Below are 27,801 nucleotides of genomic sequence, written 5' to 3'. Positions count from 1 at the left end.
TTAGTTTGTAAAATGACATTGCTTTTTCTTTTTACACCCAATTGAAATTTTCAGCATTATGCTCATTCAAGTTTTCTCTTTTTATTCATATCAAGTCCGTGCCAGGGTAATGGACTATCTATATAAGAATGAGAGAGACAGGGGTAGAGAAGTGTTGATATAGAGAGAGATTAATAGAGATAGAGAGATAATAATAATAGGAAATTATACAACGCCATCTGTCTAGAAATATTCTATTCCGAGGCGCGTTATTATTATTACCACCCCTGCTGTAGCTCGAGCTGCCTTTCAGCACTCGTGCATTCAAGGAATTAATCCTGCCGGGTACCCATTCACCTCACCTGGGTTGAGTGCGGGGTCGAGTGCAGCACAATGTGGATAAATTTCTTGCTAAAGGAAATTACGCCATGGCTGGGATTAATATAAAGAGAGAGAGAATTAAAAAAAAACTAGAGAGGGAGAGCTGGGGGGGGGGGGTCAAGAAGGGATGTATAAAGAGAGTGAGGGAGGGAGATCGAGACAGTTTGACCATGGACCTACTACAACATTAGGTCCATGGTTTGACAGACAAAACTATTTGTATTTTTGCCTCAGTATGACCTAGTTGTACATAGTTGCAACCTTTCAGAAACTGAAGGGGAATATAGGCCTACTTACTTTGGCAATGATCTGTACTTCGACGACATATATGCTTTTATATAATTCCTATCTTTTCAATTTTATTCTACAGAAAATAATTCCTTCCAATAACTCCCCCCCCCCAAAAAAAAATGTCATCCCTATTTTGACGAGAAATTTGAGTTTCTGATTATCAGTTCTTTCGATCTTTAAAACCAATGACCCCCCCCCCCCCCCCCCCCCCCTCCCCCGAAAAAAAAAGAAGAAGTGAATTCCATGAAGACTGGATAATCTAGACTACTTTTCGGCAGACCCTGGAAAGAATTTTTATTCGCTGATCCATGTTTACAAAGTTGATGCATACGTAATTGTAGTCTATTCGATTTTTCCACAAGTGCTTGCAAAGTAACATGTTAGTGCATGTACGTTGTATGCGCGCTTCGTAGAAATGGCGACTTGTTGCGAAAGACCGTGATCAATCGGTTTCATGGGGATTTTCTAGGAAATAGGATCAAAATGGCGTCTTTGAAGTTGTCAGAATGCGTTTGCCCTATCTGCTTGTGCATTTTGATCGAGCCAGTCACGATGCCGTGTAACCATGAGCTTTGTATGCCATGTTTTCGGAAGAATGTGGAACAGGCCAACTTGACTTGCCCGATGTGCCGCCTGCGTATCAGCAACTGGGCCCGCAAACATTCGGGGCGATTGATAAACGAGGAGCGGTGGAGGAGTATCCGGGAAGCCTTCCCCGTGCTCTGCCAGAGACGAATGGAGACTGGAGATGAAGGCGATGATGATGTTTTAGGTAAGTGTCCAATCAGTTTTCAGTTAAATCCCTGCACTGCACTATTTTCCTGTCTCATTTAGAAACCTACATACAATATGTACCGGTAATGGTATACATTAATAATGGCTTAATGCAACTTTGCAAGTGCTGCCACTGTATCAAAAAAAGTCATAATGTCAATGAATTGAAAATTATCACTCATCATCAGTGATACTTTTAGTCAGACATCACTGACACCTCAACTCAAGCGATGTTCGTGCAGGCTCCACTTCACTACCGCTACACTGCGCTCCACCTACCCGAACATCAAGCCCGTGAACTCGCTCTGATACTCCCGTGTGACAAAGGTAGCCATGGCATGAGGACTCCTAGACAGGAATACCCGTCGTTTCTGGGGATTTATTCAACAATTTCTGACATTTTACTATAATCCCCATTCACCATGTATTGGTGAGTGAGCCAACGCAGTTCAGCGGAACAACCAAAATACAGAGACTGAAGCTTTTGGTCTAGAGGACTCCATGATGTTTTTTTTTTAATTATTTTGACATATACTTCTCCATCATGAAGCCTTGAACCGCCAGCCATATAATATATAAGAGACTGACCAAAACAAAGATGGATTTCCCTAGGAAATCCATCTTTTAAGATAAAAATCACTCAAATGGTGGTGATTTTATTTATTTATACATCTTCCTACGTCTAATGCGTAGGAAAGTTTCAAAAATTTGTTAATAAAAATGTTAAAAATTGAAGGTTTCTTACCATACCGATCTCGTGTAGATCCCTCGATCCGTTTGTCAACAAAGCAAATACAATACATGTAGGTCTGACCCTTGAACTGCTTCATTATGACGTACATTCGATTAGTGATGTTTCAAAATGCTGTTTTTAAGAACAATTTATAGATACAAATTTCCGAAAATGATTGCTCAAGGATTTTCCAAGAAAATCTATATTTCTTTGAATAATTTTTGAATGAAATATTTTGGTATATTTCCTCATAATAATATAACGAACATTATTTGAAAGTTCTTGTGAAATAAAAAGAAATTCATATTAAATCCGAAATCAAGTTGTTACTGTACATGTAGGTGCGCCGACTTGGGGACCACCATCATAATATTAAGAACAACTTCAAGTTAAACTTTTCATCTCCACACAAAGAAAAAATCTGATGGAAGGTTGCTGAGTTGAGGGAGGTTAAGGGTACAAACTTGTAGGTACAGTGTAGCAGCCAAAAATTTTGAGGTACCTGGTACGTGTAATTCTTCAGATTTTTTCTGTGTGGAGTTCAAAAGTTTAACTTGTTCTTAAAGAAACTCGTGACATCTTTGAATTTTTAAATTTTGAGTTTTTACTTTTGTTTTGAATGTGATTGTCACGTCTTCAGTGAGACAGATATTACATAGTATAGGGGTGTGCTTTTGTCTTGGCAAGCAACAATTTTAACTTGAAAATGAATTTCTTTTTATTGCACAAAAAATATTCAGTTGATATTGTTCCTTAGAATATGTATAATCTTTAGAGAAAGTGTGCCAAAAATCACAATGGAAAATGAGAGAAATGTATTTTCTCAGAAAAAGCCTTTTTCTTGGCGAGTCATTTTCAGATTGAAGAAAAAAAGGTGCCCCCTTGTCTGCACACCCATTCACTTTACACACAATCGCGATTCACGGCTTTCAATGTGAAAGGCTGCATATTTTAGGAGTGTCACATTAATTGCCTGATTTTTCCACATGTCTGACTCTTGAGTGATATTTTTAAAATTGATTGTTTAGAATCGTGAAGATATACACATGTCAAGGGGCACTGCGTAGACATGGGGCACCTATACAGAGCTGGGGCTCAGCTCAATTGATCAACAGCCTGATCAACACGGTCACTGAGGAAGACTGGACCCTCACAAGGCCAGGTCAAATGAGTTTAGCCTTGAGTTAAGAGTCGTGGGGTTGGGGAATAATTTATAGAAAATTAGGAGAAAAGTACAAGACGATTCCAATACATATATGTTGTGCACATGTTTTGATGTTTACAACCTAAACAAATCATGCAGTTAATGGAAATGTTCATGTTAAATGCCCATTATTTCTCTTGTATCCCTCGATGTGTCACTCATAATTATTAAAGTACACAATCAAAAACATATATCATTTCCATTGAGATTATTAAAAGGATAGGTCCAAGCTATTTGACTTGTGATGTAAAGTTGGTAAAGTTGTATAAAGTATAAAAAAGAAAAGCACAACAGAGAATCTTTTATGGATTTTGGAAGGCCAATTGCGACCTCTTTATTCAGTAAAAACATTGGTTATCTACAATTCCATTAATAATGTAATATTTTTATTAATACATGACATGCTTTATGACGTACAAGACCAGACAAAACTGATTTAAAAAAAAAAGTTTGTCATTGAAACTCTGTGAATTGGAATACGCTGGACTCTCTCATCATGCGTTCATCTTGAATCTTATCAAGTTTTATTAGCCATAAATGAAATGATAGAACTCATTGTTGTAATGCAATAGCTGAAAATGTAAATGTCCATGCTGTGATGTACAGGACATTTGTCCATGTGTAAAACGAATGTGGAATGTGAAATTTCGTCAAAATTTATAATTACCGGTAACTGGATGTAAACCAAAGTACGCTGTAAGTAAGTTTTACATGGATTATTATGATTGATAATTCAATTATAGTACATGTACATGATGAAACAAAACATAATAAACACTTCGTTATAGAATAATTATGTACATGTATGGAAGATTTAATTGATAACATAAAATAAAAAGTATGCTGATATACATGTATGCACCCTTGTTATTTATTACAAAATACGAATCATAACTTTATTGTCAGCCTTTGATCAATATTCAACCACTGATATAATATCTCAGTTTAATTTATCTTTGCTTCTAATTGAATAATAAGTACCCTAATTAGAATTACATAGAAATCCTATGTATAAAGTGTGGTGTGTCCTGTACATCACACATTCCTGTTTGTCATTGTCACAAAGCTTAAAGGTCAAGTCCACCCAAGAAAAATGTTGATTTGAATAGAGAAAAATCAAACTAGCATAATGCTGAAAATTTCTTCAAAATTGGATGTAAAATAAGAAAGTTATGGCATTTTGAAGTTCCGCTTATTTTTCACAAAACAGTGATGCACAACTCAGTGACATACAAATGAGTCAGTCGATGATGTCCATCACTCACTATTTCTTTTGTTTTTTTTATTTTTTGAATTATACAATATTTCATTTTTTTACATATATTTATGACATTGACAACCATGTAGTATTAAACAATGCTTATTTCACATGTTCAGGGAGGAATTAATCGTTGTTTAACTTGACAATGAGAAGAAAATTAGAATATTTCATATAATAAAATACAGAAGAAATAGTGGGTGGATGACGTCATCAATCTCCTCATTTGCATACCGACCTGAATGTGCATATAACTGTTTTGTGAAATTAAGCGAAACTGTAAAATGTCATATCTTTCTTATTTTACAACCGATTTTGATGAAACTTTCAAAGTTAAATGCTTGTTGGATTTTTCTCATTTTATTCAAATCAACGTTTTGTTGGGGTGGACTTGTCCTTTAATTAGCTGATATAATTAAACATGAAATTAATTAAGTAAATTCACTTCCATTTTTTGATGTACATGTATTGTAATATACCGGTAAATTAGAACTCTCCAAAGTGTGAAGAAAACTGTTCAACTTTCCTTTAAATTATAATCTAAATAACATAGGCTAAATTGGGACATACAAGACTAGGTTTTGGACACCAGGTATTAAATTAACATGATTAATTTTCAAAATCAATTTTTTTTTTCTCGAAAATTTGCATACTTAACACTACATGTCCCCACAGAAATATTTGAAAATATATATTGTGCATTACACAATGTATCTGCAGATAAAAAAATGTGATGTCCCGTATGTCATGCCAATTAATGATTTCTTTGAATCATGACCTTGGCAATTCAGAAGGAAAAAAAAATAGAGGGAAAAAAGTTTTATAATGACATACAATATATTAAATTTAGGCAAAGATTTAATTTTGGCTTCAGAGGGGACAACAGCTTTGACCTGCCCATAATCAAATTAAGAAAGTGGGTTTACTTTTTTAAATTGATGAAATCATTTAAAAATGTCTTTTTAAAACATGGTATTCCAATGACCACAGCTTCTGCTCTACTAGCATATAAAGAAGAATTCCGTCCGTCAATGCATTTCGATCAAGAATTGTACGTGCATGTATTGTTTTTTTTTATATCAAAGCCTGTCAGGTTATTTGGAATTTGAAGAACAAGGACTATCTCAATGTGATTTATCTTGATTTATGAGAATATCTGTCTTCTCTGATGATCCCTTTTACAGACCAGTGTATGAAATGCAAGGCCAAATTGACAACACAAAATAGATTAACATTGTAAGAATCATCGCAAGCATACTTTTATTGAAATTTATGATAAATAGGTGTTGAATATTACCAATAAAAATAAATGAATATAAATGTACTAATATAAATGAAAAAAAATAATCTATTTGATTTATAAGTTTTTGTACTGAAAATGTTTTTACTTGTTGGATTTGGTGCTTGGGTTTTGACTCGTTTCAGGGGGTAGATGCAATGACATTGAATACATGATTGCTTCATCAGATGACTGTTATACTTTTGTTTTGAATTTCAGATCTAATGACACAGCCCCCTCCCCCTGTCATACACGTCGCTCAACCAGGTGAGATTGGTGAAGAATTCAAGAAGGAATCAGAAAAGGTAAGTAAAACATAGCTTCTGTTTATTTGTTTGTTTTTGTAAGATTCACCCAAAATTCAGAAAATCAGTACAAGTAAATTATCATAATTCTCATGAAGTTTGTATTCTTGTCATCTATAGGCATAAACAGTGCAATAGTGATCAGTAAGCACTCTTGGGAAAAACGGATATTGGGAAATGTTCTTCCCCGCCCCCCCCCAAAAAAAAAAGTACAGCCATTCCATAGACACCTGGGGTGGTATTCTAGAACACTGTAGTAACTTTTGTCATTTCTCTCCGAGATGTGACACCGATATGATTGTCGCAAATCTGTATTCTGATCATTTTCTTTTCCCTGCCATATCTTTCTTAGTTCCCGCCCATCTTTTCGGAGGCAAACCAATCAAAATCACCGCTAGGTCCCAGTGGGAGCCCTTCTAACCAATAGGAAGGCCCGGACGGCACGTGGGCGTATCCTCAAATACAGTAGCTGGCATCGCGCAACTGCGCGTATATTGATGCGCTTACTTGCAAAGAGAGACAGGGAGCTGTTAGGAAATTTCAGAAGAGAGACAGAATGGAAATTTTAGAAGAGAGACAGAATTAATGGGAAAACAGAGAACAAAAGTAGGACTTGATATTAGGGCCTAATTGTAGCATGAAAAACATGTTTTTGAAAAAAATGGTCATGGATAATGAATGAAACAAACACCACAATTCAATCTGAATAATATCATTGTATGCTTGACGTTTAGTCTGCAGGGTATCGGGGTATTTGGTACTAAAAGATAAAATTTATGACTGCTACCCTGTCATAAATTTTGTCACATTTTTGCTTGTGTTGGGATTATGCGCATTTACATGTAAGAACTGCATATTTTTGGTGCGCGCTAAAGAGAAGTGACAAAATTGATGACAATTGTAATGACAAAATTTATGACATCTACCAGAATACTGATTTTGTCATATCTCTGAGAAATGACAAAATATAGAAAAAAGACAATGTTCAGAATACTGCTCAGGGTCTTAAAATTTCAAGTTGAACCAATAAAAAGAAAAGATTCATGTTTGGCTAGGTATGTGTCCAAACAGTGTAAGCCTGACTTTTTTCACTGCTTTTCACCTACTAAAAATTCCATGTGTAAACCCCTTCATTAAAAAAAACCAATAATTTCACACGAGTCACACTATTAGATTTCCAAGGGTTGTCACGCAAGTCACCATTTTAGAATTCTTCAAAAATATAGAAAATGATTGATTTTTTTAAGAATAATTTTTCCTTTCAAATAATTTATGTAGCTCTAATGATAACATTAGTGGTAATAATGCTTACGTATATTTGGTTAATCAAGATATATAATAACAATGTACATGTACATATTTGAACAGTCCTTTAAGCTTCTGATAAGCCATTCCATGCATCTAGACAACCTAGGATTCAAAATGTAAGCTTTACCAATGAATAAAGTATTCTTATTTTGGGCTAAGTGCTTGTCCAAAAGGTGCAAATTTGATTTTCACTGCCCTTCACCTTCAAATGACTGAGTGACACCATCCTAAAGAGTAGTCAAATTTGCATAAAAAGTATGCCTTTTTGCTGTTTTTGGGACACCAATACAATATGATAAAAAACTTGTTAGTTGTCTGTAAATACATAATATTTTGTTCTGTCTTATCCTATAACCATTATAAAGTTGGTTTTTAGCATAAATATATTAGAACCAATCTTAAAAAATATTCAATACTGGAAACTCCCTTGAAATGTGTCATGCGAGTCAAAAAATATATCAATATTTTAGTTTACTTTAATAAAAGTAGTAGGAAGTATAAATTGTAGTTGATAAAAGGAGCATAAAGTCCCCGATCATACCAGCGAAAAATATTGCCACCTGTAAATCAATTCATTTTGAAAAAAAACAAACCCCTAAATAACGTCATGTAAGGCACACTAATGTTCCTTAGGGTATGTCACTCCAGTCACATTTCACAAAACAACCAAATTTTTTAACAGGACAATGATTGGAATATTTGGTAAGATGGTCACATTAAATGTTAAAATTGTATTATTCGGCCAATAATGAAATATACATGCATTTTCACTTTTTTATACATGTAAATTTGTGGGGAATATTAAGAAATTTGATGGATTTCACCCCCCCCCCCTAACAGCTCGATAACTAGAGGATGTTCAACTATACTTCTGAATCTTGGCTTGCTGTTAGGACACTTAATGATTATTAACCCCTAAAAGTTTCCTACCTATATCCCTACTACTTTTTGAGATATCAATGTTTACGGATTCATACTGTACATGTAGGTTTGCATAAAGTATCTGTTTTTGTAAATTGTGTTGCTACAATACACAAGTCCATGGGAAAAACATTGTTTTGCATTAAATGTTCCAATATCAGAGCTTAACTTTTAAAAATTCCTTTGTTTTTCAGATGCATGGGATGCAACTGAGCATAAATGTTCTGTTTGAATAAAATTTGGCCCATTTTACTGTATAAAATCATGATAATTGGTTGAACTTTTAGTCCAAAATTACCCTTTTTACACAGGATTTTCTTAGCCCCGGACTATCGCTATTCCCGTACTATCCTTAACCCCGTACTATTTTTTTTTCCTTTTCACACATGCCAAATTGTTATTGCTAACCCCGGATAAGGAATGCTTGCTTTTCACACACGAAACTCGCTAACCCCGGACTAGTGGTAGCTCATGAATATTCACGAGCAATTTAATAACACGATTGATGTCGATGAAAGTATTGAAACACGAATTCCAACTCGCTGACTTATGGCGCGCGCTTTTTCTCATCGCCGTGTTTGCTGTTCATGAATATTCATTATACTTACCTCTGATTGGACAATAGGGCCGGCTCTGTTGCGGGGCATGAATGGGAGCGCTTTGCCCACTTTCGTTTTACACTAGCGATCTTAACCCCGTACTATCGCTCTTAGCACCACAATTGCTGGGATAACCCTGCTTTTTTGCAGGGCCAAATAATCCCGTACTAAAGGTGAGGTTAGCCCACTTTGCAAAAATGCTGTGTAAAAAGAAAGTGGGCTAAGCTTAACCCCATACTATAGGTGGGGCTAAATGGCAATTTAGCCGCACCTATAGTACGGGGGTTAAGGAAATTTTAGCGTGTGTAAAAAGGGTAAATGACACTGTCACGTGAGTCACACTCTTGTGTCATGCGAGTCACATTTTCAAATGGCAACTGATTCAAAATAAAAAGTCAGGAGTATTTCCCAGATATTTCAAAATGATCTCCAGAAAATTTGATCTAAATCTGATGAATATCTTCTTAGGAAATTCCAGTGAAATACCGAAAGTCAAGAATCTTCAAATTTGAATTTTTTTTTAACAATAATGACTGAAAATTCAAAATTTTTGTTTGGCAATGTGTATTGTCATTGCTATGATTGAAATAAATAGGAAAAACAGGTCTGCAATATAAAATTTTTAAGTAATTAGCCTTAGAAATTTAAATTTTGGGTGAATGTCACGTGAGTCACAATGGAATGGCTGAGAAGGCTTACAGTATACCCCCCTCTTTTTTTACCAAAAAGTTTGGAAGAGAAAATAGAGAAAAAAAAAATTCTTGGCCCTATTTACATCAAACATCATGCATTTAGGTTTATATGTACATGTAGACTAAGTCTTTATAAAGTAAACATTCATTGCTGATTTCTTCAATTGATAATTATTTTGTAACAATTCCAGCAAGAATTAACAAAATTAGGTAAAGCCAAGTTGATTGAGGTTTTCTTTTTATAATTCATCGCCTAGGTAAAAGAGGAATATCGACGAGAGTTAGAAGATGCAGTGAAGCGTAGCGAAGAATACATCAAGGAACTTCAGAAAGAGGAGGTGAAGAGATTTGAAGAGAGACAGGAAGAGTTGCTTAGTCAGGAGAAGCAGGATGCAGAGCTTGCTAGACAACTGGCCAAGGAGGAGCCTAATGAAATGGTGAGTAGAGAAAAATATATTGCTTGCTTTCTTAGCTGACTTGTGTGCAATAAAGTCGCAACTCCGTACTGCATGTAAGAAGGATTGATTCAAGGTCAAAGCTATGGAATAAATCGAAATAAATTAATCTGAATTTTACTGTATGTATGCATTGACTGATATTCTTGAAATATGACGTAAATGTCACGTAACACGTCAGTATACTAAATAGAAGTCAATCCTCTTCTTAGAATAGAGAGTTCATTTGAAAGAAATGGAAAAGATAATTCAGGGGATTTTGAGTACAATGGGACTCTCGACTTAATTTTTAAAAATGGTTTTGATTATTTATAATTTCTTATTCATTGGTTTGTGTGATGTATCAAACTAAAGCAAATATTGTATTAGGACATGAGGAGGGTTTGAACTCTCACCCGATGTTCCCATGCCCAATACTTATGTTTAAATAAAGACCAAAACACCTGTCATCACTCACATTTTAGTTCTTACATTTGTTTTGGGTTTTTTTTTCTAGATCTATCGTGGTGAGAGGGTTCATGTGATGAGAGAACAAGTCTTAAAAGACGAGGAGCTTGCCAGGAGAATTCAGATGACTGAACAGTCTTTGTCTAATGTAGGTATCTAGTTCTTCTTTGTTCATCTAATATACATGGGCAATTCCATTAAAAAAATCAACCTTTTTGTACGTCTGACCACCATTTTTCTCAAGTTTTAATTCACTTAAAAAACTGACCAAGTCATGGTAATTTTAGAGCATTAGAGACTGTCAAAAGAACAAGAAATCAGAGACAGAAAATTTCATGAAGGTCCCACATATAGGGTGTCGGACGTACATATTTTATAGAATTGCCCTTATGTTGATTGTATGGTGCATCCCAAGGACTGTAGCTCATGGATCTGGATGGGTATGGCTCAACTTTCCTGAACAGTATAATGAGTCGGCTGCATCTTGTGAAAATATGAAGTTAAAATGAGAATTTGGGCAATGGCTTTTTTTGTCACTCATTCAAGTAATAGTTTTAGGGAATGAATTATGTACATTGTAAAACCTGTATGAGGTGCACTATAAGTAAATCATATTATAAAAATTGCTTATATTGCGCATATCACTGATAACATCACGTGTCTATTCGCTTAAAGGCCACCGCACACCTTACGACCCGACTGGTCTGCGACTGGCTTGCGACTGAGTGAGGGGAGATGTGACGTCACAGCTCTTGTCAGCTTGAGCGTCGCAGACCCGTCAGAGACAAGTCGCAAGGAAAATCGTTCGGATTTGACATGTCGAATCCTTATGACTGGATCGCAAGCTCAATCCAACTTCCAGCCAATCAGACAGCAGAGTTGCACGACGCGTATATGATAAACAACGCGCATACGCAGTAGTATTAAAGCGTACTTTCTCAGTTGCTATGGCAAAAAGCGCATGCGTGAGTCGCAGATCGGATGGCAAGGTGTGCGGTGTCGAGGCTTATGACTTCCTTGCGATACATCTCCCTTCACTCGGTCGCAAGCCAGTCGGGTCGTAAGGTGTGCGGTGGCATTTAGAAGTAGAAAGGAAGAGAAGGACACACCTGATTACAGAGGAGCATATAATCAATGATGTACATGTATATCTTATCTTACAAGAAAGAATGTCTTCAAAAGGGACTTGAATAATTCTTCAGTATTAGCTTGTTTCACAATATCAGGCAAATTGTTCCATACTAGGCAGATGATATTTTGAAAGAACGAGGGCCATATACATGTAATTGAGTATCAATTTTTGGAATTCTCGCTACCCCAAATAGGAACAAAAATCTCATAATGCGCGAGACGAGATAATTCTCACTCCGTCGGGTCGTCATCACTACTTCCGGTTCAGAGTCATGCTCGCGCGAGGTTCGCGATACTGATTCCACCACGCTGAAATCGATGCCAATAAGCGTAATATGTACAGATTATAATACTTTTTATTTAATTTGGTCAGTTTTTATTCCATTTGAATTATAAATAAAAATAAAAAATATATTTTACGTGAAAATAATTTTGATTCATGTTTTTATTTGTTTATAAAAAAATTAAACAAAAAATGAATACCTTAAAATTTTGCATTTAGCGACCGGCCTGACATCACGATCGTTTTCGACTAGATGCTAAATATATACACTACAGCATTCATTCCGTTCAATTTTTCGTCGACCACAAAATGGATAAAAAATCAGTTTCGGAACTTAAAAAAATCTTAACTGACAGAGGAATACCGTGCAATGGAAAGCGTCGGGCAGAATTAGTGACTTTGGAAGAAAAGGCCGTTAAACTGTATCGTGAAAGAGAGGGTTGTGATCACGAACTTTCCGAGCGAAAGCGACGTTGTGTTGGTGTGGATGACGACACTGTTGATCTGAATGGCAAAACAGTGCATTGGACTTCCGAACAGGAAGTTGTAATACCGAAAAGCTATCCCATAATGCAATGCACGTTACAGGGATTTTTCCCGAATCTTGGCGAAATCGCTATTTGGGGTAGCGAGAATTACCAGTAAAGATTTCTTGTTTGATCTTTTGGGCACATCTTAATCAATGAGTTCTTTGGGATAAGATCGCGAGTAACCTTGCAAGCATTGGTATGTAAGGAGTAATATCTTGTATTCAATACAAGATTTTACAGGAAGCCAGTGTAATTTTTGTAGTAGTGGTGTTATGTGTACCCTGCGCAAATGAGCAAAAGTGACTTGTGATATGATTTAGACACCAGTTGTGTGTTGCATCATATGTTTCTTGTTATTGGCAATATTTTCATCTTCCCTGTATGTCTCTCTCCCCCCCCCCCCCCCCTCCCCATATTCGTTGTCTTTTGCATTGTCTCTGATGTTTTTCTTGTTCATGTGACTTTTCATTACTTTCATGATATCCAATCATAGACCCCTACACCTAAATCCCCTGACATCATCATCCTGCCCTCATCCGGAGGCTCTTCTCGCAAGAACAGCGCTTCATCATCGACCATCAAATGCCTTAGCATAGAGAAGTTCATGTCCCCAATGAGTAGGAAGAGTAGATCCCCTGAGGGAGCAGCCATTGAGGATCAGCCATCTACTTCAGCACATTCCCCAGGTGAGTGGGTCTTTGAAAACAGAAGATTTGCTGAAAATATTTTTTGCTATGTTTACACACAGGCCTGATGCAACTTCTAACATGGCAACCTATGCAAGTTGTACGCATCATTTGTATAAAATGCGTTTTTGATAATTTGTATAGAGCTCTTAATCAATTTACAACAACTTGTGTGTACATGCTACAGTCATGGACAGAAGTCTTGTTGCAGGTACTTCTGATGAAGTAAACCCTTTCTAACTTTACCAAAAATCCTCTGATCTTTGGTAAATATGTTTCAAATTAATTATAATGACTCAAATATATCAGGTAGCAGTGGTATAACATTTAATCTAACCTTCTGATAACAGTGACATGATAATGTCAAATAGGCCTATTTTCAGCTGGACAAAAGTCATGTCGCAATTTACACATTCAGACTGAATAAAAAAAACTTCATTTCTGACATCATATCAACATCAGACTGACTGCAACACTGACAATTAACACTTTAGTATCTGCTGTGACTTCCTTTGGCCTTGATAACAGTCTGCCATACGTCTTGGGAGGGAGTCGTACAAGTTGGTTGATGTAGGCATCAGGAATGGTATAAAAGATGGCCTCACAAGCGTTCCACAACTCCCCCATATTCTTTGGCTTCGTTTTACATGTGTTCTCCTTTATTCTGCTACATACGGGCTCAATAATGTATATGCCTGGACACTGTGCTGGCCAATTTTCAAGACATATGATCTTCTAGAGCTTAAGGAATTTCTTCGTGGAAGCTGAAGTGTGACAAGGAGCTGCCCTTTCTTTCAGGTGGGAATGTAGCTGGAGGTCAGAATCTGTTGATACTTTAATGCTGTCAATGTTCCCATCTACTCTGCAGATCTTTCTTGCACCATCAGATCTGATGTAGCCCCACACCATTATTTTCCCGCCTCCAAAATTTGACAGTCTTATGGGTGTACCTCGGATCGAGACGGGTGCCACTGGGTCTTGCTACAGTGGCAGATACAAATTTTGACCAATGCGAGTATGTGACATCACCATAATGCCAAAAAAATGTGTATTATGTTCTTTTGTCGATAGTTATCGATATCGGTAAGATATTTTTAACGATATATCGACAGAGAATTTTCTTAACGATAACAGCCCTAATTTATTTATGTGTTGATGATATAAAGTTGATAAGATCTTACTATTTTGAGGAAAAAAAACCTGCCACAAATTAAAAATGTGTTAACAATTTGTACATGTTTGGAAGTAATTTAAATCAATGATTTTTTTTTAAATCATAGAGAAAGTGGAGTAAGGGGCTAAGTGTTAACTGCTTATAGGCTACATCGCAAGATCAACCTGATTTTTATTGACATGATTTCAATTGTTTTGAGTAGATATGAAGGATTTATTCATGTTTTGATGATATAAAGTCTATAAGATATTTTCAAAATTCAATTTCAATTCAAATTCAATTTATTCTTGATAATAATAAAACATCATCAAATTGTACATTCGTATATAGAAATATCATTACAAGAAAAGGAGGGCAACAAAAAGTTTACACTTGAAAATAAGAAGCCTCCAAAGAATACAGTAATTAATATATGTACACATCAGATGAAGAGGGGGGGGGGGGGGAAGCGAAACATGCTCATTCACACACAGACACATCCACCGAGACACATCGTCATCATCACACACAAAAGCACACCCGAACATCCATCATCTTGGTTCATTCATTAACAAAAATAATACATATATAAATGAGGTGAGTTTGAATTCAAATTAGGAATAAGTACTAATAATGATCTTTTTGAGTTTGCATTTAAACGAAGAAACAGTTGAACATGAAAAAAGGCATACATTGAGATTATTCCAAATTCGTGGCCCGGTAAACTTAAAAGAGTTCAGAATTAAGGTTGAAGCTGTTTTAGGGTAATGAAAGCTATTAGCAGAGCGAGTATTGTATCGGTGAAAGTCGTAGTTATATTGAAAAAGATTGATGATATTAATAGGAGCATATCTATATCTAACTGCGTGCATAAGTGTAGCAATCTTAAATTTATGAATATCGTAGACTGTCATTGTTTTTAATCTAAAAAATAATGGCCCTGATGGTGTCAGATATGGAGAATTGGTGCAAATGCGTAGTGCTTTTTTCTGGAGTTTGTGGATACAATCCAATTTAGTTATTCCAACACTGGCCCATGTTATGTTGCAATATTGAATATAAGGTAGAATCAAAGAGTTATATAGCATAATCAAATTCTTTTCAGGTAATATGGATTTCAATTTACACAGTATTCCTACATTTTTGGATATTTTGTTACAAATATGTAAACGATGATTAGTAAATGTTAATTTATCATCTAAAATTATACCTAGAAATTTGACTGTTTTAGTTACATTCAGGATTGTCGAACCTAGTTTTAACTTAACAGCAGATATATTACACGAAATGTTTGGTTTACAAAAATACATAACATTGGTTTTATCATAATTTATTGTTAATTTATTGGCTCCAAACCAGTCTGTCACTTTGCATAACTCTTTCTTAGTTTCATTTAAAAGTTCATTAAAATTACTATGTGAAGAAATTATATTAGTGTCATCTGCGAAAAGTATAAAGCGAAAAAAAGAAGATACATAACATAAATCATTGACATACAAAATTAATAAAAGTGGCCCCAATATTGAACCTTGCGGTACTCCGCATTGAACTTTATAATAAGAAGATTGATAGTTATTAAAAAAGGTGAATTGATATCTATCGTTTAAGTAACTAAAAAACCAATCCCATGCTATGCCCCGAATACCAAAATGTTTTAATTTATACAGAAGAATTTTATGATCAATAACGTCGAATGCTTTGCTTAAATCAAGGAAAATGCCAAAAGAGTGTAGATTATTTTCAACGGAGTTAATAAGTACATTATGTAAATCAATAAGAGCATGTTCACATGAGTGTCCTGGTCTGAAACCATATTGGGCATTATTTAGTAATTCGTTTTTGTTTAAATAACAAAGTGTTCTATTGTATACAATCTTTTCCAATATTTTCGAAAAACAAGGTAGTAAAGTTATTGGTCTGTAATTCGAAAAGAGATGTTTATCACCTTTTTTGTGTACAGGGATTATTTTACCTATCTTCATTTTGTTAGGGACTTTACCGGAACAAAAAGACAAGTTTATGATATGAACTAGTGGATCAGCTATAAGTTGGATAACCTTTTTGACTAAATTAGTACAAACATCATCAAAACCTGTACTATTAGTACTTTTGAGCTTAGTTACAATATTTATTATTTCATTAGCATTTGTTGGATTTAAAAATAACGATTTACTACAAGGATTCTTTAAATATGAAGTAAATTTAGAAATGACTGATTTGTCCAACTTTGAACGAGCTAATAAAGCAATATTAGAAAAATATGTATTAAACTCTTCAACAATGTCTTCATCTCTATCTATTTTATTCCCATCTTTTATGAAGAATGAGGGGAAATCAGACTTTTTGCCCTTGCCAATTAAGTTGTTTAAAATTTTCCATACCTTAGAAAGATTATTTTTATTTGCTTGTAATAATTCGCAATAATATTGCTTACGGGCAAGCTTTAGTGTATTATTTAAGATATTACGATATCTTTTGAATTTAGTATGCGATTGAACATCACGTTTAATACAAAATATCTTATAAAGTCTATTTTTCTTATTAATACATCTTAGAATAGAAGGAGATACCCAAGGTTTCCTTGGAACATATTTCTTTTTACGACATTTCTTTTGACACTTTTTATCTACAGCTTCATTGAATTTATACAAGAATCGTTCATTTTTCTTTCGCAAAAAAAAAAAACCTGCCCAAATAAAAAAAATCTTCAATCATTTGTACACATTTCAATGGAAGTGATTAAAATCGCGATTTAAATCATGATTTAAATCAACTTGATTCAAATCAACCAACCCTGCTAAGAAGGTTAGGTAAAATGTTATATCACTGCTACCAAATAGTATTTGAATCATTAAAATTGATTTGAAACATATTCATCAAAGATCAGATGATTTTTGGTAAAGTCAGAAAGGGTTTACTTCATCAGAAGTAACTGCGTCAAGGCTTATGTCCACGACTGTATAATCTTTTGTTACTCTGTCAATTCTACCCAAATATCGCAAAACTTATAGAAAATAAAAATTGAATAATTGTAGACAACCCACGTACATGTAAGTACCATATTGTGTGATATTAACCTGGCATATTTAGGAGTAGTTTTATGAAAATGTATATACTAAGGAAATACGTGCTGCTTTTTGGCTTTGGAAGGAAAGATGACAGTGAACAGTCACATCCATGATGAATCAAATTTAGTTTTTGTATGCGCCTTGAGTGTTTCTAAGGATAGATGCTTTGCTCCATAGTCATTATCATTATGATTATTTTTTTTGCTATTAATTTTTACAGTAAATGCAAGTCCTAGGAAAGAAGAAAACTCCCCTTCTCCTTCCGGTAATGGAGCGTCCATCAAGCGACGTGGTGCCTTCTCTCCTGTTGTCCTGAAGGCACCACGATTGAAGGAACTTGATGACATCCACCTCAGGGCTCACAGTACAGATAGCAATGATAGCATCTCAGATGAGATGAATCATTTCAAACCTATTCATGTCTCACCAAGGACGGCTCGCAGGTAAGGAGGATCGCTTTGAAATCAATTTTGGAATATTGCATAGGATTACGTGAAGTCACTTTGTTTCTAAAAGAACAAAAACACGATTTTGAATTCTCTACTTTGACAATCAGAGTTCAAATTTCTTAGCCTATTGTTTATTTTCCCTCACCAATACAAAAATTAGGAAGCTTTAAATATCCCAATGTTATGAATGACTTAGAATCTCTTTGCTTCAAACTCCTTATTCATGCGCATAAAGGCTGATTCCCCCCCCCCCTAAAAAAACATCATGAATGAGAAATCTGTCGTAATAAAGGTGATATGTAAATCTGTCACTTTGTTTTCTTTGTCTCATAACATTTTGAAACAAAATTCACAATGCCCAGTTGCCTGGTACTTGTAGTCATATTTTACCCAAAGCCTCTAATTTCTGTGTTTTCTACCCAGGAAACTACCAGATGGCAGAGCGGAGTCACCACCCATAGTCTTCACAACCCCAAGGAATCTTCAAAGGATAGAAGATGATGCAGACACTGCAAAGGAGACCTCAATCAAGATGTCATCCTTGCTGAAAGCCCGCTGGAAGGACATGGAAGCAGAACGGACAAACCAGGTGAATGAAACCTCTAAGGCTACCATGACTAGTCTGGCAAGGCAACTGAAGAAACAGATGTGGAGGCAGCAGAGCAGCAAGCAAGTGAGACAAGGGGATCAAGGGAATCGACAGGGAGAGCCCCCTCAGAAGAAGGCCAAAGTTGAGATGTCAGGGGCAGGGGATGCATCCTTGAGAGCCAAAGATCCTTCAGCAAACAACCTCAGCAACAGTAGCCATACCCTGCTTCAGATGAGAGTTGAGGAAACTGGGAAATCAGACACAACCTTGATAGCTGACATTGATGACATCGGCGATGCAACTGATTATAATCATAACTGCAACAATAGCAGGATACTGGATGCAAAACTTAAGTTATCACCTCATGGGAAATGTGAACATTCTGGTGACAGGTTGTCCAGTTTGGATGGTAGTGACAATGGTAATGCCAACGCAAGGGTGCAGAGAATTTCAGGGAAAGGTGAGGATGAAGTCGATGGGAGTTCAAAGACTTATAAAAAGAAAGTGCACACTCCCATCAAAGAATATGCAATGAGGGAACATACAAAGCTGCAGACCAGGGTTACAAACAGCATCAAAGACTTGTTCAGCGCAAGACGTTCAAAGTCAAAGGCATCCAATGGAGATTGTGTCAAAAATGGTTCAGAGCCTCTTCTTCCTTCATTGCCTAAACCTGAAGATGGCTTGAACACAAAATTAGAAAAAAGTTTGCCAAATGGAAATTCAGGAGATACGGACTGTAGTAGATCAAAAGCTGAGTCATTGCAGCAGACAAAAACAGTATCTAGTCGACAGAACAAAGCCAAGAGTGCCAATGGCAGAGACTCTGCCTCTAGTAACCAAAGATGTAATTCAGGAGATGGGTCAAGGAGCAGTTCATCAAAGGTTGAAGTGTCTTACGAGGAATGGCTGAAGAGCAATGAGTGTGAAACAGATTCTATGCAAGCAAAGTCCAAGGGTACGGGTACGGGTAATGATAATGTCAGTGATTCATCCACATGTAACATATCCCAGAATTTCAATTCAGTCTCCAAACTTGACTCGGGTATTATTGCTGAGAATAGTACAGCACAATTGACAATCTGCGATGATAGCTTAACCACATCGGATGATCCAGTCTTGAAGATGGCAAGCCAAGATTCTGATGTGAGCATGGCAAGTGTTGATGACGAATCAGGACATTTGAGAAACAAAAGCAATGGCAATAGAAAGGACAAAAATCGCGGAAAGGTCAAACCCAGCAAGGGTAGAGGATCTTCTCGGAAGTCTCCAAGAAAATCTGAGGAGACAATCCTGCGATACATGGAGCTCCTGGACCAGGAGCAGAAGAGACTGACGCAGGAGGATGAGGATCATCTCCTGGCAGAGAGGCTCCAGAGAGAGTTTGACAAGGAGATGAGACAGAGGGATGCTGTTGATAGGTCTAAAGGTACTGATGATGCTTATGAGCTTAGGCAACAACAAAGGACACTCTACCGCTACATGGAATGATTTCATATCCAATTCATTAATGTATCATTGTGATTGTGGGTTTGTCTTATTCCCTACTCAGTTTGTGTTTTATCCGTCTTGTACTTGAAAGAATAATCAGGGGAGCGTTTCATCAGCATTTTCGTCTGACAAATTGTCAGATAGGACAACTGTTATTGATTTTTGATTGGCTGAGAAGCACTGTTCCTTGGTAACTGTAGATAGAACAGGACTTGTCAAAGGTTTGATCCGATAGTTACCACAAGAATTGTGCTTTTCGGTTAAACATTCCAACAACTTGTCAAACAACCAATGTTGATAAAATGCTCTCCTGAGCTCCAAATTGATTCAAATTTTTTATTACATGGCAAACCATTGCAACTATATGAAGTGAATAATTGTGCTGGATCAAAAGGTTCAGCACAAGTCATACCATTTAAAAAGATGCTAAATGAATATTCATTAAGGGCTTGATGATGTTGCAAGTTACAGGTCACTGATTTTGGCTGCTAAACCTATCTCAAAATAAGCAGAGAGTGAAATTTTTTTTGGTTTGGAGTAGAAAATCTGCCTTGACATCGAGTTGGTTTTAATATAGGCAAAAATATGAGAGAAGCATGTTTTTGAAAGTTTGACACAAAGATCATAGATTAAATAATTTTTAAAGCCTTGATTTTGTGATGTTAGATGCAAGCAGGTGCCCAATTTGTCATATAATGTGAATCACTTGCGTACAGATGGGGGGACGCTCTTGCCCCCCAAAACCAAGAAAATAAGATAAAAGGAAAGAGATAAGGGTGAAATATATACTTTTCTGAATGTTGTTTCAAATTCTATCACAAACTTGGATATTTAAAATAAAAATGTTGAAATTTTGGCTCATTCGCTTTGCTCGCTCGCAACTTTTTATTGATTTTACGCAAAATGTCATATCGAGCCCCTTCAAAATTTTTGGCTCATTACACCACTGATGTGAATTGCAATTTATTAGTCGTTTAGGATGACTGAAAGTGTTTTTCTCTTGAAATCAACTAGGAATATATTGAATGCACAGGAAAATTATTTTCTATTCTACGAGAAAATAGCATCTTATGGAAGTCATAACACATACCATATTGGGAAGCTGTGCTGCTCGCATGTGATGTCACAAAATTAAAACTGAGTAAATCTGCAACATGTTGTTGATGTTTTTCCCATTTGTCTGCTTTTATTGAACCCATCTTGACATCAGGGTGAACTTTCTCTCTCAGGATACTGTTCAAAAGAAATACAAGTATGGTTGACATGAAGTTTTATGATGATGATCTTTGAAAGTTTTCATGGTGGAGAGAAATATGGAAGTTTGCAGTAAACACCATAATCCTGAAAAGGACTGTTTGTTTATCTTTCTTGGGCTGTTTGATAACTCTTAAAAAGTCAGGGTTCCCACAGTTATGGAAAATTGTGGAAAAATTTGTGGTCATGGAAAGTCAGGGAATTTTGAAAATTTGTGAAAAGTCATGGATTTGCATTTACCTCTTGGCTGTGGCAGCTTTCCAGATTGTCATGTCTCGCAACTCTCATACTCTGTGATCATACTCTGCTATTATAATTGGTGTTCATGAATTCCATTTTTTCCAGTTTTGTGACATCCCAAATTCTACATAACTCCCAGGACGTCACAGGAAGTCATAAAAAGCAGCAATTTAGTCATGGACAAGTCATGAAAAAGTCATGGAATTCTGTTTTCAAATTTCTGTGGGAACTCGGAACTTTTTAGGAGCTATCATCAAGCAGCCAGGCAAGAGAAACAAACAGTCTGTCCTTTTCAGGATTATATACATGTACACGGTTGTGTGTCCCGCAAACTTCCATAAGAAGTTTTGTGAAATTATGAGAATGAGATATCCTTTGTAAAAATAAAACCTGTCTGTAGATTGTATCTCTGGTTATTATGGTATTGGTAAATATTATAAAGACAAGTTTTTAATGAAAATGTAATGTTCATTAAGAAATGGCACAGCCAGAAAGCTCAGCAACATTTTTGTGTTCAATATGAATAGGATATGAGGGTTTTTTTTTTTTTTTTTATTGCAGAGCCGACATTTGTTTGTGGCAAGGCAACATGAATTTGCATACCAGTGATATTCCCTTGAAAAGTTAGCACAATGTAAATTAATACGTCTTGAGTTGCATGGTTGAAAAAATCTTTGATGTCATAAGTAATAATAGCATCATGTAAGGTGAATCACAATTAAATCATTACAATATGATTGTGTGCAATTTTTGTCAATTGTTTAGACTTACAGCTCATTATCATCAGCATAAGTTGGGTGATTTATCTCGCCATGACTGAACAGTATTGAAAATTAAGTGACTAAGCTTTGTCGTACCATATCTTAACAAGATTGAAGTTCTCTTTAGTTTTGGACATGTCTCACTTCCTCTGAATTGATCATCAAAGCTTCATTTCACTAGCTTAAACTCGCAAAGTTTAAAACAATTTGGGGATCATTATGAACTATATGAAGTAAGTCTCCAAATTGAAACAAATTAACATGCTACTACATATTTTAGGAAAAATACTGGTAGATATTCGTAGTCTAGTTTTTGTTTTTTGTTTACTTCTTTCTTTTCTTACACAGCTCATGGTACATGTATGGAGTATCGAAGCGATGCCGTCAGTTGCCATGGTGTCATGGCGGCCTGGTTCTAAACAAATGATCCCAGAATGAAAGCGTGTGTTTCCTCATAGGAGAAAATGGCTGCTATCGGAATGATGGCTTGCAACCTATTTTTCAGACGAGCCAAAATGTGTACAGACTCTGTTTAGTACTATGACACCATGGCAACTTACGTCACACTTCGGTACTCTATTTCTTCTTCTTGTATGACTTGGTTGTAGTATGCTTGAATGATTGTGCCAGACTGACATCCTTATACACATTTATTAACAGAAAAAGTGAATGTTGACGCTACATTTGCCAGCTGAAAACGTGATCAAGTTTTATTCTGAGCTTTATCATAATTCTATCTTTGATGGAATTTTCAGTGGAATCCTGGAATTTGATTTGCTGTTCAGCTTAGTTGCCATGGAAGTTGTTACATGCATTCAAATGTATATTTCGTTCGTAAGACAACGTTGCAACATGGTATGGGAGAAGTGCGTTACAACTATGTATTCATTTTGATGTTTTTTCAAACTTATGCTGTTTTTATTTTACCCTAAATCCAGACCTGTCCATTATGGCAATTTCCATGAAATGAAGGTCAAAATAATTTGATAACATTAAAATATCTGTAAAATATCAATATCTTAGAAATATCTGCTTGAAAAAAGAAATTGTTTATACAGCAAATCCATTATGAGTCAAATTTCTTCATGCAAATTTTGTGTTAACTGACTACGTACAAATATGTGACTGTGTGTTCAGTTGAATAGCATGCATAACAACTTATTAACTGTTAAGAGGATGAAAATAATATAGACTTTATTTTTGTATAATTGTAAATCAATGTACATACATTGCAATTAGGATTACTGAAAAATGTATCTTGAGTTGGTGAAAGGTGGTGGTTGTCTTAGCTATTTGAAATTAACATTTTATGGGATGTAATAAATTTGAAATTTTGATAATCTATTTCCAGAAGGTCAGAAGGTAACAATTTTTACAAACAAAATTAAATTCTTGAAAAACTTTTAAATGAGTAATGAAATAAGGTTTTTATCTCATACACAAAACATTCCATAGTTATAGCAATTCACTACTTCTAAATATAGATTTGTGAATTCTTCTTTCTTTGTACAATGTATCTAATAGGAAATTATTACTTGCTGTCTGCTATCTACACCTCATACTGCCAGATATATTATTTGTGGCAAGCTTGTGAATATTCTGTATTGTACATGGATAAATGAATTGCTATCTTTTTACTTTGCTTATCATTTTCAAAAACATGTATAAAATGATGTTTGGCGAGTTGAATGCAGGTTTTGCAAGTTTTTTTTTTTACATATATTTTTACAATATAGCCAATGTATATTCTTTTTTTATCAGTATTCTGCATAAATGGGCAGTTCTATGATAACAATTGATACAAAATAGCATCTTTTCGTACATTGTTATTCATGAAAATCCACACACGGGTTTAACAAATCTTTGAAAGGTGTTATGAATATATAACATTTTGATAAATCACTTCCATAAAGCCCGGCTCACACTGTGATTTGTTGCGATCCAAATTTCAGAGAAATTGTGATAACATTTGATATGGACATTCCAACTAATAAAATCAGAATAGTGGTAGGACTACTTAAATCAAAATTCAGTCTAGTTCGAGCCTCCCTGAATGAATAGAAACAAATTAAATTCCAAATCGTAATGACGTCATCAACGGCTGCGAGTTGAAGCCGATTTGGGATTTACCCCAACCATAGTGTTTGCCGCAAAGTAAAGATATGATTTCAGTATTCCTAGCATCATGCAAAACTTTATATAAATAATTTTACTTCTTGGAACTTTTATATTTAATGCAAAATGTAATTTCTTGCACAATCACGTCACAATCGAATCGCATAGTGTGAGCCGGGCCTAAGTTGAAACTAGATTAAAATTCAGTCCAGGCTTTAGTTATGCCTAGAAATTTAGAATCTTATTTTTTTTTCCTCAGAATTTACACAAGATAATTCCTCCCTGAACATGTGTAATTGTCTTTGTTGCAACTTTTTGTGATCAAGTATAGAGCTTCCTTCCTGTCAAACAGCAAAAACTTAAATATTCTATATTTTATATAATAAAAAATAATTTCACATCTTCATGTCTCTCATTTTGATAGCACCAATGTGGTCCGTTTATCAGTTCTTTGATTAAAAACAAAATTTCAAATGCCATGAACTTCTCACGTTCCATGCAAGTATGGTGATATTTTTTTCAGCATAATCTTTGTTTGTCATGTCTGTTTTTCTCTTTTTATTCCAATCAATTATTTGTTAAGATGCACTTGACCTTTACAATGCATATTTCTTAACTGAAAGCAAGTATAATGCTAGTGGTTTTGAATTTTACCTTTTTCACACTTCTTAAAGGTCAAGTCCACTTCAGAAAAATGTTGATTTGAATAAATAGAGAAAAATCAAACTAGCATAACACTAAAATTTCAACGAAATTGGATATATAATAAGAAAGTTATGACATTTTAAAGTTTCTCTTATTTTTCACATATCAGTGATATGCACAACTCAGTGATATGCAAATTAGACAGACAATGATGTCCCTTACTATTTCTTATGTATTTTTATCGTTTGAATTATATATTTATTTTTTTACAGATTTGACAATAAGGACCAACTTGACTGAACCATATATTAAACAATGCTAATTCCACATGTTCAGGGAGGAATTAATTGTTGTTTCACTTGACAATGAGGAGAAAATTAGAATATTTCATTTTATAAAATACAAAAGAAATATATGACGTCATCAGTGTCTCTTCATTCGCATTCAGACCAGGATGTGCATATGATTGTTTTGTGAAATTAAGCATAACTTTAAATTGTAACAACTTTCTTTTTACATCCAATTTTGATGAAATCTTCAGTGTTATGCATGTTGGATATTTCCCTTTTTTATTAAAATCTACTTTTTGTTGTAGTGGACTTCTAAATTGGGAGGAGATAATCTGAATTGCTACCTTTCAGAGCTCTTGTTTAAAGGATTTTCCTATTTTTCATTTTTTCTGTAAACTTATATGGGGGAATGCATTTCTTTTCTATATTTTTTCCCCATAAAATCATCCCTATTTCCAATGAGAATGGATGGAACGCCTGTATTATAGAATTGCCCATGTACATTATTTTCTTGTGGTTGGATTTGTTATATAAACTATATATCCCTTGCCAAATGCTTTCTTACATCTTCCGCCGTCGTTATGATAGTTAATTGTGATCTATTTTTGAAATATTTTTGTATGATATGATCAGTTTTTATTGGTTCATATAGAATTCTTTGAAATGAATAAAACCAATTTAAGAAAAAATGCTCGATAACTGCTTTTGTTTTATTTCAAGAAGTTTTTAATTTTAAGTGTACCAGTCATCCCAAACATTGTCATTTGTGCAAGCACTCAACTCATGGTCCTGGATCGACCTCTTAAGGTGACTGCACGCGTTACGATTGGTCTGCGACCCGATTTCAGAATAAAATGTAGTAGAATTTGATGCTAACATTGAGACTTGGAATATCTTACTGTGTAATGTTCTAAATCATCGTTTGAATACCTATGATCAAATCTGTGACTATGCTATCATCCTTAAAATAAAAGCGACTTTAATATCTAGTCGTAATGACGTCATAGCAGTCGTACGATTGGCTATGTTTTGAAACTAATTTGGCCTTTACTCCGAAATAAAGGCTTGCAATCTTTCAAAATGGTTATATTTATTTCAATTAATTTAAACCTCAAATAAAATTATATGTTCCATTCACCTTTTCAGAAAATGAACTTGAAGAAGAGATAGAGCAGGAAGAAAAGTGTGATGAGCAAGAAGGGGGGAAGGATGAAAAAGGAGACGAAGAGGTAGAATAAGAAGGAAGAAAAGGGAGTGGAATACAAAGTTTTGTGAATAAGATAATACTGCATCATTGACATAATTTACTTCACAATAATCACCTACCCACTTATACATCCAAAAATTTGGTTCATAACAGTTCATCTTATATAGACTAAATGGTGTTATACCAAGTTGATATTAGATGAAAAAGGTAGAGCCCAATTAGAAATTAGACAAAAGGGCGATTCCATACGTGTCGGACGGGACATTTTGACAACAATATTTAGTCTCTTGGCTGATTGCTTGTGCAACAACAATTTTTTGTCAATGATAAAATTATAGTGGATAGTCGTGTGAAAAACTGATTATCCCCAAAAAATGTTTAAGGGTGAATTACAGGTGAAAATGTTGCGTGACATACGGGACTCAGAAATGTCTCCTACGACACGCAACATTTTCACTTCTAATTCACCCATGGACAACATTTTTGTTGGTTGTCATTCTTTTTTACATGCCTACCTACATGTAGTACAGGTAGTACTTTATCATTACCACAAAATACATTGAAGTTCCTTGTTTGTTTGGACAGTAGGTTGATAAATGTTGTGAAAATGGCTGATTTTTCTAGCATGGAATCGCCCAAATGGTTAATGGGCTGATTGGTAATTAAACTAAATGGTTAAAATTATAACATACTGCGGTACTTTCTCTATAAAAGTTATTGGAAGTGTTCATGGGCAGAAAAGTGTATTGTAAGCACACTCATGCTTCTGTTAAAGGGCCCAGCCATTGACAAATCATGGGGAAATTGAATCAATACGAAATTTGCAAAAGGCCAATTGACTTGCATAATATAATCCGTCCGTCATGAGCGCCCGTCAAAATAATGCGATAAATGTTCAGACAGCACAAATTTGACCGAACTCGTGATGGTTATTTACTTCGGATCATCGTAGTTCCAGTTTCCAACAATCCCAATTCCTAGACCCATAGCAGGTCTCTTGATTGCTAAACCAAAATGAATAACCTCTGAGAAGTTACATGTTTCTAAGTGAAAACACAGTTTACTTTTGGTTGGTTAGTCTACTAACTATTGCTCTCCTACAGACCTCCCCAACATGCCGGCGTCTATTACATAACACTCCCAGGCATGCAGCCGAGTGAAAGACTTGAATCCCTTCTCTGTTCTGAGATTGGCCTTGATTTCCCCATGATTTGTCAATGAAAGGTCGCTTTAATGTAAGGTCTCATGTGGTTAGAGGTCAGTCTCACTCTCATTCATTATCC

At 35.2% G+C, this 27,801-nt stretch overlaps 1 protein-coding gene across 1 annotated transcript; it reads left to right on the top strand.

The window, feature by feature from the left end:
• The first annotated feature begins 1,002 nt into the window (after positions 1-1,002).
• LOC129278622 (uncharacterized) lies at positions 1,003-26,001 on the top strand. Its single transcript, XM_054914768.2, has 7 exons — positions 1,003-1,423; positions 6,119-6,204; positions 9,982-10,161; positions 10,676-10,774; positions 13,064-13,256; positions 17,698-17,920; positions 18,350-26,001. Exons 1-7 carry the CDS (start codon positions 1,039-1,041, stop codon positions 20,004-20,006), a joined length of 2,823 nt encoding a protein of 940 aa, XP_054770743.2. The 5' UTR covers positions 1,003-1,038; the 3' UTR covers positions 20,007-26,001.
• Positions 26,002-27,801: the final 1,800 nt, after the last annotated feature.

The sequence above is a fragment of the Lytechinus pictus genome, chromosome 16 (genome assembly GCF_037042905.1).
Source record: "Lytechinus pictus isolate F3 Inbred chromosome 16, Lp3.0, whole genome shotgun sequence".
NCBI classification, from domain to species: domain Eukaryota; kingdom Metazoa; phylum Echinodermata; class Echinoidea; order Temnopleuroida; family Toxopneustidae; genus Lytechinus; species Lytechinus pictus.
The sequence above is the reverse complement of the archived record's forward strand: the minus strand, read 5'-3'. Positions and strand labels throughout refer to the sequence as shown.